The sequence below is a fragment of the Elaeis guineensis genome, chromosome 12 (genome assembly GCF_000442705.2).
Source record: "Elaeis guineensis isolate ETL-2024a chromosome 12, EG11, whole genome shotgun sequence".
Classification (NCBI taxonomy): Eukaryota; Viridiplantae; Streptophyta; class Magnoliopsida; order Arecales; family Arecaceae; genus Elaeis; species Elaeis guineensis.
In genome coordinates, this window is record NC_026004.2 from 83,102,616 (window position 1) to 83,117,298 (window position 14,683).

The 14,683-nt window shown below is 36.2% G+C and overlaps 1 protein-coding gene across 5 annotated transcripts in view; it reads right to left on the reverse strand.

Annotated features, from left to right (window-relative positions):
• The window catches only part of LOC105054567 (UTP:RNA uridylyltransferase 1), a 58,745-nt gene that overhangs the window by 7,029 nt on the left and 37,033 nt on the right, over positions 1–14,683 (reverse strand). For 2 of the 5 annotated variants that reach the window (XM_073246951.1, XM_073246953.1), the window contains 4 exons: positions 11,196–11,419; positions 11,046–11,109; positions 6,412–6,486; positions 23–219 (listed from right to left, as the gene is read on the reverse strand). In XM_073246951.1, the coding sequence (XP_073103052.1) occupies positions 23–219; positions 6,412–6,486; positions 11,046–11,109; positions 11,196–11,419 (560 nt within the window). Of the gene's footprint in view, positions 1–22; positions 220–6,411; positions 6,487–7,167; positions 7,499–11,045; positions 11,110–11,195; positions 11,420–14,683 lie in introns of those variants that run through there. The other 3 variants (XM_073246952.1, XM_073246955.1, XM_073246954.1) reach the window with 3 other exon arrangements.

Sequence of the window (14,683 nt, forward strand, 5' to 3'; positions counted from 1 at the left end):
AAGACATCTAGACATATCTTACCTAATGATGCTTCCAGTGCGAACAGATATTACATCACTTGTATAATCATGATGATATGCCCAATAATGAAAGAATGCCCAAAGCAATTCTGCAATACTTTCCTTATTCTGAGCACCAAAATTTTTGAGTTTCGCAACTTGATCAAAATAAGCACACTCAGTATCATCTACAGTGAGGACATAAGTTGCTTCCATTTCCTGACATGAATTAGAAGCATAATTTAGATGCGGAGCAATCATCAACCAAGCTAGGCAGATGAAAAATAAATATACGATGTTTTAAAGACAATGCTATGCAAATTCTGGAGTGAAAATTATCAATTAACTATTGCAAATTCCATCTATGTTCTGCAACTCCAGATTAAGGCAAATAAGAAGCCATCCATATGCCATAAGATAAATTAAATTGCACAGATTTTATGCAAGACTCCATAAATGGAAGAAATAGATTTTAATTTTCCAAGAATGGTTTATCAATTCATTTCCAAATTCAAGTGCCAAATCAAATAGAACCTGCCACTGATTTGATAGTTGATTAGGTAAATCCAAGTTCATTCGCTTGTAGGCATAATGAGGGCCTCAAGATAACCTTTTTTTGTTCTGTGAACTTTAAGGCGTATGAAGTCTCACATTCAGCTCTTGTAGCAGAATTCAATCAGGAACATCAGCAGAGCAACTTGAAGTTGCAAGACTGAACAGACTACAGAGCATAACTATTATCATAGATTTTAGAATATCGGCCTATGGATTGATAAAGATCTATGTCCAGAAAAGCAACTAGATGAGAACTTATAAATACTTCCAAGTTTGTGAAACCATGACATGTTGAGAACATTCAAGGGAAAAGGCAATTTCAGAACAATTCTGAAGCTTAATATACAAGGCAATGGCAAAAGGAAATATAATCAGGAGACTGTGACAGCAAAGCACAGGCACAGTGGAATTTCTAGAAGGATCAATTGGGCAACATTTGTTGTTGCCAACACCACTGGTGGATTTCAAGGGGACCTCCTGGCATTAATTTAACACTACGTCATGTAAGAAGTAACAGCTATTTTCGTATTTTCTCTCCAAGTAAGATCTTTTAGCATATTTATGCCTCCAAAGTTTCAATTTCTACAACCAGTTATTTTCTTTTGCTTCTAGCCATATCCCCCATCTCCCACTACCATTATTTGAATGTCAGAAGTACCCTTTTTGGAGTCAAAAGACAAAATATACTTCACATATGGGGTTGAAAATGCAATAAAGGCATTTCCTCCCTCTGCCTCTCCTTCAGGACTTCCATTGTTTATATCACAATTTCCACAGAACTGGCTTTTATCGCATATCCTCATCTTAGATTAGCAAAAGTTGAATATATAATAAAGTAGATGATAAGGCTAATCCTGTGGAGCTCCTCCACATTGATGACAATGTGCTGCTCACGTAAGGCATCAACAGCTCTCCCCCTCCCTGCACATGAGCATGCACATGAACACATCAAGGATCATACTAGCAAAGGGTGCATATAGATAAGCTCCAAACACCCTTGCTATGATCTTTCTTTACCTCCAAACTCTGTTTCGATCTTTCAGAATCATGTTTTCTTGTTTAAATGCTATATTTTTGCAATAAACTAGATAGGAGTTTGAGTTAAATGCTTCAGTCAAGGTTTTCTATGCATGTTGAAGTCATTCACATGCATAAATATTGTATAACATCACAACTTGCAGTCTAAAATATATTTAAAAGATGTGGCCAAATTAGCAATCAAAATGCACGTAAACAAAGAAAGGATATATCTTTAACATTATTTAACAACAGTAGTACTTACAACCTAAAATCATTCAAATGAGCTACTAAAGCAAATAATCATGTACTAGGACACTAGCCTATGTATCCATATATTTGTCAATCTTTTTATAGTTCAAAATTATAGCATATTGTAAATTGCAAGTCCGTTGCATGCACTTTCTTAGAGCATGCATCTTATTTCTTTTAGTGTGTCAATTTATCTTTTCTTTCTATAGGTTTAACAACATTTTTAACATGTATGTTTATTTTAATTAATTAAAGATAAATAACTAATTGGAAATTTATGATATTTTAGTCTATTTTGGGCCTTGGAAGGTGGAACCTAAGCATGCCCAAATTGCACTAGTTGTTGATCAAATTTTGGCAGCATGCACACATAACTAGTTTAAAGTATTTGTTTATTGGTCAGTCCAGTATGAAGACCTTTATAGTAGCTTGTTCCCTCTCTCTTTCTCATTTGTGCCATCAAATAGAGAAAAATAAGAGAGAGATTCACCCTTTAATCCACTTCCTAAGTAGTACCCAAGTATATTTATGAGGACCTGTGCATATGTGTGTTTAGTCCTATATTGCCTATGCATTGGGTAAATCTAGAGTACTTACATAGGCCAAGAAACCCAAATAACACCTTTCAGTTATGATTTTTTGGATAAAGTCCTAGATCATCCCATCAAAGCAGACCAGGTCCATGGCCCATGTGAACTAGGGGACACTACAACACAAGCCCTTTTGGGGCTAACCACAGGCCAATATGGTGTTTGTGATTGGATTTGATTGGATTTTGACCCTTAGTGTTATAGCCCAAACCCGTTTCAGCCCACAAAGCCCAAAACGAAAAAAAAAAAAAAATAGGAAACAGGGGAATTCAAAATCGGGAAGAAGACTCCCGATGGGAGTCTCCTTCTCCGGCGAAATCCGAACAAAGATCGAACTCCTAAGACCCCTCGGAGTCCTAGGAATTCTTATAAGAAGACCCCCTCTCTTTAGAATCGATTCATCGGTCTTTTCTTCCCCTTTTTCTCTCCGATTTTCCCGAAGAAGAGCCGCGGGCGCAGTCGGTTCCTCGCCGTGTTTTCTCTCCGACGAGGTCCCAGGAGGTCGTGGTAAGTCCTTCACTTTTTCCTCCCTTCCTTCCTCTTTCCCCCGTGCGTTTGTGCGCGGTGGCCGGCGACGAATGTCGCCGATCTTCTGACGGGAAAGAGACTCTGTTTTTGAGTCTCTTTTCCTTGAAATCTCCGGCGCCGGCGATCGGAATTGACCGCCGGCCCTGTTTCCTCCGTGACCGGGGGAGATGGCCCGTCGGCCGCCGGCCTCCGCCGTGGCAGCCACGGCCCGAACGGCCGATTGAGGCCTGAGGACAAGAGTCCTCTGTTCCGACGCGGGAAGAAGAAGAAGAAGAAAAAAAAAAAAAAAAAAGAAGAAAAGAAGAAAAGAAGAAAAAGAAGAAAAAGAAAAGAAGAAAAAGAAGAAAAAGAAAAGAAAAAAAAAAAAAAGAAAAGAAAAGAAAAGAAAAAGGCTGAGAGAGAGAAACTCTCTTTGCTCTCTCTCTCTCTCTTTCTCTCTCTAGATCATAGGATTTATGGAATTAATTTATTATTAAAAAAAAAAAATTATTAATAAAACTAAAAATAAAAATTAGGATGTCCAGGGATTAATTCGAAAATCGGGATGCTGTAGACGAATTGATCCTAGTGGAGACATTAGATTTTTAATAAATTAGTTATTTTTAATTCGATGAAATTTTGATTTAAAATATGATATTTGACGTATCAGGTTCTGAGAAGGATTTTCGAGATCCCTAGAATTTCTAGTTTGGACTTTCTTTTGAGGTAAGTAGTATTTACTTTTACTGAATTTATCTGGTATATTATGAATTAAATAAATTTATGCATGCTTGTGATTGAAATTATTTATTGAAATAATTGTTGAAAATTATTTATGATTAAAGTTAATTGTAGAAAATTATTTATGATTGAAGTTATTTGTTGAGCAATTATTATGATGATATATGATCTCAAAGAATGTTATAATTGATTTGACTCGAATATCAATTAATTTTATTATTTTTGAAAATAATATATGAATTTGGAAGACAATATGAAATTGACAACCTGACTGTGTTGAGGACCCCGCCAATGGGGGCATATACGTTGGCAATTGATTGTCCTGAGGGTTTACGTCGCCAGTAAGACCAGCGACATGTCGCCAGATAGACCAGCGACAAAACCGCCAGTTAGACCAGCGGTTCCAAAGGACTTGGCTGCCAGATGATTCGTAGCCCACCGCAAGCAGATACGCGGTATTATGACCCTGCCACAGGGATAATGTGGTCATAGTCATGGTTGGTAAGAAGAATTTAAGAAAATGATGAAATTAAGAAGAAAAGCATAATTGAAAATTATGATGAATTGACTTTTATATATGATTGACAGTATGATTATGATTTCATGAAACTACATATTAATTTGTGATGCATAGTATTATTTGCCTGATTATTCAGTTAAAGGTATACACTGCTTACTGGGCTATTTAGCTCATGATAAGTTTTATGTTTTTCTTACAGATCCAGAAAATTAGCATGATGCGGGATTTCGGTTGGGAGAGCGATTAGAGATGGAGTTAACTCATTGATTTAGGATTTATCTCAGAATTGATTCAAGACCTTTAGTTTTGTTTTTAGTATTGATTTTGTCAGACAGTTACTTTCTTTTGAACACTTAGTTTTGATTTGTTATTTGAACCAAGGTTTGATTATTGAATAAAGAAAAATTTATTTAACTATTTGTGAAGATATCATGAAGAGATGCCTTGCATGCTTATGGGAAAAGTATTCTATAAGTATGCGGCGGTTGCCATGACCCTCGATTCACAATCTCGGGTCGGGGGCGTGACACTTAGTCTAGCAAAAATGCCTAGCTTAAACAGGGGGAGTGTGTAAGGATCCATGTGGATGTATGTTTTTAGTCTCATATGGACTATGCACTAGGCAGATCTTGGTTACTTATATAGAATCAAGGAACCCAAATGTCACCTTCTAGCCAGCTTTGCTAGGATGAGTTCAAGAAAAATAGACCTCAATCTATCTTTAAACCACTCAATCCACCCTCCACTAGAGCATTTGGGGGTGATTCAGATATTTTTCATCCAACCCAAGCCTCCTTATATGAAACCAAGCTTGCCTGTACAATACATATCAAGTAGTAGCACTGAACTGCTTAGCATTTCACACCTTGTTTAAAATTGAGAAGATCGCAACAAAATTCCACTTCAAAATTTAGAATGATTTCAAAAGCCAAGAACCTAGTCCTATTTTCAAATATAAATAGGCTTGCAAAGCTACTCCATTCAAAATTTATAAAGATTCTTTTTAGACTTTAGAGACAACCTAAATGGCTAAATCAAGTTTGTAGCACCACCTTCTTAGCTAAAGCAGCCAACATGCAACCACAATGACTTATCCATGACGACTACCAAAATGATGGTAACTATGGTGATAGTCATCCTTATGGCTTGGTCTTCGTTTTCAACCTATACCACTAGCATGGTAGCATGGGTCGCCAATCCCACCATTGATTTGTGGCCTTAACTAGTTAAACCTTGCCTCCTTGAGAGCACTATCCTCAAGGAGGGCCTTGACCTTGTCATGATCAAGACCCTCTTGCATAATATTCCATGTCAAGGACTTCAAAAAGCGCTCCAGCTGGTTATGTGAACTTATATAAGATGCTGACTTTGATAATGGAATGCATGAAAATTCCACCTATGGAGGTAGATCTAAATATGGCTATTCAACTCTTGCTTACTATTGAAATAAGGTGGAAGCACTTTGGAAATTGCTTGGATATCACATCACTTAACTTTGTAAGAACGACCATCCTCATCTTCATTTTCTCATGATGATCATATCCAAGCATTTCCTTTGAACCAAACGTCAGATCCCCCCCCCCCTCTCTTCTAGCAACAATAGAAGAGGCAAACATACTTTATGGATATTGAAACACAACACCGAAGCTTCACTAACAACCTAAGAACTAACCTCATAGGGATTTGACAACACCTACTATGGGAAGCTTTAGCAATGCAAGCATGCTTCTATAGTTGCCAGCATGGTTGGGAGGGAGAGAGTCGAGAAACGAGGCATCATCAGTAGAATAATTTCAAAGGAAACGTTTCAGCATTTCAACTTGAGTTTAGATGAAATTGCACAAATGCCCTCAAAATTGGCCATATATTCATACCAAAACACTAGAAGCTTGGTTTGGAAACTTTATTATTTGCATTAACTTAGTTATAATCAAGCTTCACTATCTTGCTACCAATATCAGTACCAGATCCCTTACTGGACCATCCTAGTACAATATCGGTATGCCTGGTCTAGGAGTCAATTCAGCGTACCAACAATCAATATGCCCTCTGCATCATGTACTGGTTCAGTATCAATACAGTATAGTATAGTCAGATATACAAATACCGATCGATACAACATACCATGTTTCTAACCCTAGATTGTGTATATTATAAGGCTATATGTGAGAAAATCTTTAATTTAATGAGGGTATATATGAACTCTTAAACTTCGAAGAAGGATGTTACCTGGACACTCGTCCAGCTCCTAGAATCCATGCTAGACATGTACCCAAGTTGAATATGCATCGGACACTTGGATACCTATAAAAAGTTTACTAATTTCAGTTTTTAGAAATTGGTAGAGAGTTGACTCTACATTTAGTTTGATCCACTATAATAATGCTTAAAGTGAGGTATTGTTCTTTTTTCAGAGATTGGATAAGAACATACATATTAAAATAACTTTACAAATTATCATTGTCCAAAATCCTTAAGCTAACATGGAAGTTCAGATGAGAAACATGCGTGTTGAAAGACCTTAACAAATAATATCTTTCGATATTTTCTTTTATATAATATTTAAATGTATAAATTAAAGTTACAATTATTTTTTCTGCATATCATTGAATCTCTTTTTTCTCCTCTTGCCAAGTCAGACACATGGACGCATGTCCATGTCTATGCAACATTGAAAGAAAGAGTTATAGGCCAGGCGAAAACACTAGAACCATGGTCTATGCCACCAGCCTCCAGTAAAATGTAGTGATAATGGAATAATGTCTCCAAAAAGTTTAGAATAACATCAAAAATTTGCAGCTAACAATTTATTAGTGCTAGAATTTAACCACCACATAGAATGAACATGCACCTTGGTTGTAGCAACTAGTGTATGTTATCTGCAACATGACAGAAAACAGATTGCATCTATCTCTACTGCACATAAAAGGTTAATGCTATAAAATAACGGAAAGAATATATCAAGTTTCAATTGTACAACCTGCATGAACCATCAAACTGCTGCCTCTAGGGAAGTCTTCATCCAATTCCCAACATAATAACCAGACCTAGAAAAAGCCTCATCCTATCAATTTGGTGTACTTTACAGAACCTTCATATTCTTCCTGTCAAGACCTAAATTTGAAGTCACAGTACTTTGTTGAATATTTTTCAACCATTTTTTCTTATTTCCCTCCCATGTTCTTGTCCTTTGTCATCTACAACTAAAATGCATTTACACCAAATAGGTCTCATTAATTTGTATCTTCATCAAGAATCATGAGAGTTGTAGCTGTGGACTCCTGGGTTCAAAGCTCCAAAAATTTGGAGAAAAATTCTGAGTTAAAAAGACAAAATGAAAAACTTATAAGAATGCTCGAAGAGAAAAGATCTCTGTCGGAAGAAGAAATGTAGTATTGTATAGAAATGTCATGCAATTGTACTTTTTTGTGAAAGAGAAAAAATGAAGTCCTTTATGCCATCTTAGGGTTCTCAAAAGATACCACTAAGAGATAAATAGTAAAAATAGTAACTGATTACTATATTCTTTATGTAAAATATGTAGAATGCAACTTGAAGAAAAATATAATGTCTAGCAGTTCACAGATGATAATCCCCACACCGATTAAGTCCAGTTATTATCATTAGAATACACATTTCTCCTTAGCTGGCGTACCCACTTTAAATAATAGATGATTTTTCTCCTGTTTCCCAAGTGGAGGTCCCACCAACATGCAAGTTAAGATAGTCCCTGTTGTTCAATGTCCTACAAGAAACAATTTTTAAAAGAGTCTTGAATCACAAATGGCAACTTTACTGGACATAAACATGTGGCTTCTTCATATGTTTCTATTAGTTAGGACTCAAAATCCTAGAGAAACTAATCTAGGTAAAATTTTGCATTTCAAACAATAACATGGAGACCTAGATACTATCTCTAGTGCAGTTTTGAACTTCGACAAGATTAAGAAAGCCTTATGCTTGCTGCCCTTAAAAAAAGAGAAAAAGAATATGTGAAACAAGTAACGAGATATAACAACAGAGACACGGGCAAGGAGGTAGAGAGGAGAGGCAAATTCAATCAAGTGATCTAGCCAGAAATTCTGTAATCCATATAATCCTCATAATGTGACTTCTAGAACAAGGATACTTCCCACAGGTGGGATAAATAAAAAAATAGCTACTCCTGCAACAAACATTAGAAAGGAAAATGAAGGGAAGGCAAAACATGGCTTCATACTCTGATTCCATAGGCACAATGGTGGATGAAAAATTGGATGTGTACTCTAGTAAAATCATTCAATTCATGCCTGTGAGGATAATAGTGCCCATGAAGAACATAACCAAACATTATGATGAACCTGAGACTAGGGATGCTCATGCCAAACACCAAACTGGAAGGCCTAGAGGATTTTCCAAACTGACTGACATGGTAGTAGAATTAAATTAGGGTAACAAATATCAGACTTAGGAATAATACAGGCAAAATCATCAAAAAGAATGCATAACAATTACCATCCATGGACATTTTTGTATTTCTGACATTTTGCGAGTTTGATTATTCTAAGAAACAGCAGTATGGTTTTTTATTTTCTTCTGAATTCTGACAACTATTACTTTGTTATCTTACTAGTTCACTTAAAACCTGTTTGAAGTGTACAACTTTACATATTTTTATTGTTCAAAAAGATAAAGAAGTTGCAGATCTACATTGCCATTCATGGGTAGCCTAGAGGTACCTTACTATTTCCAAATTTATCTGAATAAAAATCATAACATATCAATAGGTTAAATACCTTATATATGCCTCTTCCAAGGAATCGAGATCGATTGACTTGATGAATCATTTAGTTGCTGTACTATATACAAGCATGACTCTGTCCTGTTTAAGTAAACTTGCTAGAATTCATCAGAGAACTCTTCGTGAATTAACAATTGTTTGTTAAGAAGCCAAACAAATATAAGAAGAAAAGTTCCATGAGATGCAGGACCAATAGGGGTGGCCTGCATATGCATAGAATGCCCCATGGATGAGTACAATCTAGGTTTAGGATTAAAGAGTTCGCTTGCTGTCCAGTTTTCAGAAGCAAGACTGAAAAGGAATTTGTTCACTGTTATGATCCAATGAAAGTACAAGTAGAAGGTAGAGGTAGGCCAAAAATCACATAAGATATAATAGCAAAGAAGGACCTGATATCTCAAACAAAGAACGCAGAACCATCCAGAACTGCCTAGTTCAGGGTATTCCGAGATATGCCGATGGTGGACTGGGATTGTTCCCGCATTCAAATGAAAAACCGGTGAAGGAGGGGTAGAGGGAGAAGGAAAGAGAGGAAAAAGGGGGAGAGGGGGAGAGGGAGAGGGAGGGAGGGTCATTGGAGGGCCGTGGAGGCTACTGAAGAGTGCGGAAGGCCGGTGGAGGGGCTCCACCTTCCAATTGATCAAAATAGGGGCTCAATGGCTCCTATTTTTTTAATTTTACAATCTGTTGTTGACTTCATTTAAAAATCCTAAAATAAAAAACGAGGGCCATTAAGCCCTTGTTTCGATCGGCCAGAGGGTGGAGCCCCTTCTCCAACCCTCCATGGCCCTCCGGCAGCCATCCCTGTCCTTTTCTCTCTTTTCCTCTCTCTCATTCTCCCTCTTCACCACCTTTCTCTGCTGCGTGGGTATAGGCACAACATAGAACAAGACAGGGGCATATCGAATCATACCACCAGCCAACCGATCCAACCCTTGGTACCAGCAGAGTGAACTTTGATCTCAAGTCTCAACATCTTTTGAAAACTAATAGCCCTAAATCGAGCAAAATCGAGGAAAAAGATTCATGTAACAAACCCTAACTAGTTTGGGATTAAGGCTTTGTTTAGTCAGGTCAAGTTGAATTTATGATCAACTGAAAATCTGAATAAAGTTGCCCTAGGGTTTTTGTGATGAGGATGGATGGGAGGAATAATGTCCATAGGATTTTAGGCTAAACAAGTAGGTTAGTAGTCGATGTATAACAAAATTCAAGAAATAGTGCAAGAAGAAACCTAAGATTATATAACATAGATAAAACATAGTAGAATAAATTAACAAGAGATATAGAGGGGGTGATAGGAAGCACCAAAGCTAGCCAACAGAAATGAAACTTCCATTCATTCAGATATTTTATGTACAATGCCCTATGATAGACACTTAATAACCAAGTATTTGATCTCCATAAACTTTCCTACAATGTGACATCTGGAATACAACAATACACTGTATACACATTGAAAGAGAGAGAGAGACTTACAAAGCGCACAAAAACTAAATTATAATGACTCTATGGGATACCCACCCTCACATATACCTAAAGTAGAAGTTTTACGCACCAATTCTACTGAAAATAGAAACCCAAGGCTTGTCATCTCGATACTAGATCTCATATTGGTACCATCTTATTATAGTGTCGATACACAATTTGGTATGGTACGAGATAGCATACTGAGTGCGGATATGGTATGAGACAGCATACCGATACAAGACCAGTATGATATGGTATGCCCCATATCTTGTGGCACAGCTTGATATAGCAGACCATGCTAACACCTATTTAGTAATTGGCCAAAGAAGTCCTAAAAATAGTTAAAAAACTGAACTAAACTAAATATTTTTCATTTGCAATTCCTACCTAAACCGCCCCTCTCCAGACAAAACAGACACGGACATACATGCACATGCATGTGCGTGCATGCACGTGCGCACAAATTCTAATATGAAATGTACTAAAGGAGATTGCTCAAACAAAGAAAGAAAAAAAGAAAGATACTAAAGGATAGTGTCAAATGACAGAAGAGAAAAAAGCTACCATTTTCCCTATGATTATCAATAAATACATTTAACAATAAATTACTGACCTGTAAACAAGGAAGAATGGCAGGTTTTCGCAGCTGTAAGAAGTGAATGCACATGAGCACATACCTGAAAAGAAATTTTAAAAAGATATTTTTATTTAGTAAAATTACAAAAATGTAGCAATTTTAAGTGCAAAGAATCATTCAACTCACGCATAACTAGAAAGAGTGCCCCGATATGTTTCATTGATTGCTCGTGACCTAGCCCAATGTTTCACAATAAATGCCAATTGGTGTAACCTGTCATCTATTTGGGTATAATCCTTAAGGAGCTTTGTGTTAGCCACAGCAAAAAGATTATTAATGCATATGTCACAAGCAATTCCAGTTTTGGGGTCCATCATCTTTACAATAGGAACCCTAGCATTAGTTAGGGCCTGTAAAGATGAAATGAGAATCAGTATGCAAAATAATACAATACATCTACACAATTTTTTTTTAAGGAAAAAAAGAGTTTGCAGTAACAACAATATGCATATTATTTTGTTTATAAAGGAAATTAAATCATTGTTGTAATCTCACATTTGAATCAAGAAAAAAGTAATGAAAATGTACGCCTTCCATTATAAGGTGATAATGGTGAAAGATCCCCTCTTCCAATATTAAATAAACAAATAAATATATAACAAATATAAAGGTTTAAAAAATTACAAATGGAAATCTCCAATAGCAATCAGTTCTCTCCAAACACATCACATCTGCTCCACTAAAAACAGATATAGAACATTATGTTGTGCCAGATACAACAATACAGAGGTAGACCTTGTAGGCTTGTAGAATATTCACATACTTCAATGTCCAAAAATCCCACCACAACAATATGACACAAAATTCCACCACTTTTCAAACAGTAAGAAAACCTGATGATCGTTTAAGCAAAATAAATAATTCTCCACATAACCAAGTACCCAAAATAGATGTCTAGCACCAAATCAACCAAGTGACACAACAATTGTGTAAAAGATGTGCTATAATCTTATCCAGAAGCCGAACAAAAGCAACATTTGCATTCACATTCTCCATTCTCCTCACTGCACTTTATTCAAAACATCTTCTAGGTAGAGCAAGATATAAGATCTTATTAAATATTCACAACTTGCATTATTCTAACAAATAGCAAGCATAGCAAGCTTTCCAACCTAAGCCAACAAAAGTTACTCGAGTAGAAATTTCTCATACATAGGTGCCTCCAAAATGTACAACACCATCTTCTATGATTTGTCCTCCAGTATCTAACAACCAAAGCCGACCAAACATAAACAGCAAATGGACATATTTAACTCTCACAATGGATGTCTGAATGTCCCATAAAAATTCATTGACCTGTAAACAACCAAATCCTAGTTATGTGCTTCCAAGGCTAAAACGTATACATGTTTCCAATACCATATAGTTGATTCTTTCTAGATGTCTCCCTCCTATTATGGTACTAAATCATTCCATGCATTCCAACATCCAAAGCCACTTCTCAAATAAAGCGCTACCCATGTCACCATTCCTCACACTCACCATGTTTTTGTCTACATATGTGCAATTCCACAACAAATGGAATCCTCCACTATTTCCCACCATCCCTTAAGGACCTGCCTTAACATTTCCCATCATGTTTGAGTATAAAGGATGAGAGAGATTTATGAATTAGTTCAATTTTTTCCAAGTCAACAGTTCCTCCTAGTTTGATATATCTTACTAGTTATGGCTGCCTGCCTAGCACCTCAGCACTAGGCAGCCACCAAGCCATTGTTTTGCTGCCTATTCTTGTGATAATTGCATTTTACACTCTGGGAAGAATTTTAACTTCCACTACTCATAGTGAGTGTTAAATATTAGAAAAGAATCCATTAAGCAATTTAGGAGATTAGCCTCAACTGCTACTATATGTGTGCAGACCAACTTAAGCACCCTAGCATTTATTCAGTATAAGACAATTAAGACATCTATTCAAATAACATAAAATGAAGTCAAATTTCACCAATATCTCAAGGTTATTCCTTCAGAAGAGTATCTTCAGCATATTCGACTGCTTTGTAGGCCTTGAAGAGTTAAAGAAGCCATTTCCAATCCCTCATCACAAAAAAATATTGAAAGCCTTGATAATCCTAGTAAAGAAGTGCAGATAGGCAAACCTTCACTAGACCCTAAAAAGCATAATGACATCCAGAGATGTCATAATGCAATTCTACAAAAAACCTACTAGCAATAACTTAATCAATTCAAAATATAAATCATATGCAATCTCACTTAAGCAACTGATGCATATCGATTTTCAACTTATTCATTTATGAGAACTAATACAGTCCTCCATAATGAGAGTTCACAGATGCATCTTCAATGAAGGAAACATTTTCTATGAACGAGCATCAGGAAAACCTGCTAGAATGTATGGTACCGTTCATACTATCCTGTTCCAGCCGTATTTGAAATCTTGCTTTCTGTCATATCTAATTCAATAGTCTCCTACTTCTAGCTTCACAAACAAGTTTAAATAAAATAAGATCACAAACATATATGCATCTTCCTCTAACATGGAAGTTGGCAGTCTTTATCTCTTAGTGTGGTTCATTTATCTCCACTGCAACTCCTAAAGAACATTTGTATTTCTCTTGCCCTCCTAACAACATCACATTTGATTATTCTTCCAACTAGCAACCCTTCAAAATATTCAGTTATGGAATTACATCATCAGTTTATCTATCCTACCTCAATTCTTAAAAGAAAGCACATATAAAGGCAGAAATATTTCAACAAAGTTAAGGTCTTGGTGAAGCATATCAAGGATATTCTCCAAATTTACACAAGTTCTCGATTTTCCATGATAATTGCCTTGGCAAATGATTCTCTTAATTATTCTTCAATAATCAAATCAATCAAGGGCATTAATAATTCAGAAAATTTTATAACTTATTCAAGAATAAGTTATCCAGAAAACACTCATGGAAAAAATTGATGATGTTATCTAATATACAGTGATGAAATCTTTCAACATACTGCTGTTGCCTCTCATGTGCTTGTTTTTGGGTGTTTATTCCAAAAAGAAAAGACACTCACACAAACATATGTACATACAAGAAAACATACAAGCATCCATAACCTAATTTTTTAGTAATCTTTCTACATTTAATTACAGGAGTTCTTTCCATACTTTTTGACCCTTTTTTTTTCCGATGAAACTGAAGGGGGGAAACACCAGAATGGCATATGACTAAGATGAAGATTGTTTACAGAAACAAGTGGATAGAAATGAGAAATCTCCGGGAACTTTTGACTAGTCCCACAAATACAGAATAGAAAAGTTGAAGGTCAAGAATTACGTCAAGGATCCAAATATAGTAACATTCCAATTCTCCAAACCAACATTGTGATATCAAGCATGCCTTCCATCATAAGACTAATGTAAGCAGCTAAGTAGTGAGCTTTTAACAAATAGGAACAATGCCTTTTGTTTTTCACTAATGAAGACCTCCTAGAGGAATGCTTCTGATGGTGTGTATGAGGGCCCAAGAATCAAATATGATGACCTCCTACACCCTCAATAGCCTCGATGGGGATTCCCCGACTTACTCTTCTGAATGCAAATTTCGTCACAGCCTAAATCAGTGATAACATCTTTTACTGATGTTCTTCTAGATGGTTGCTGGATG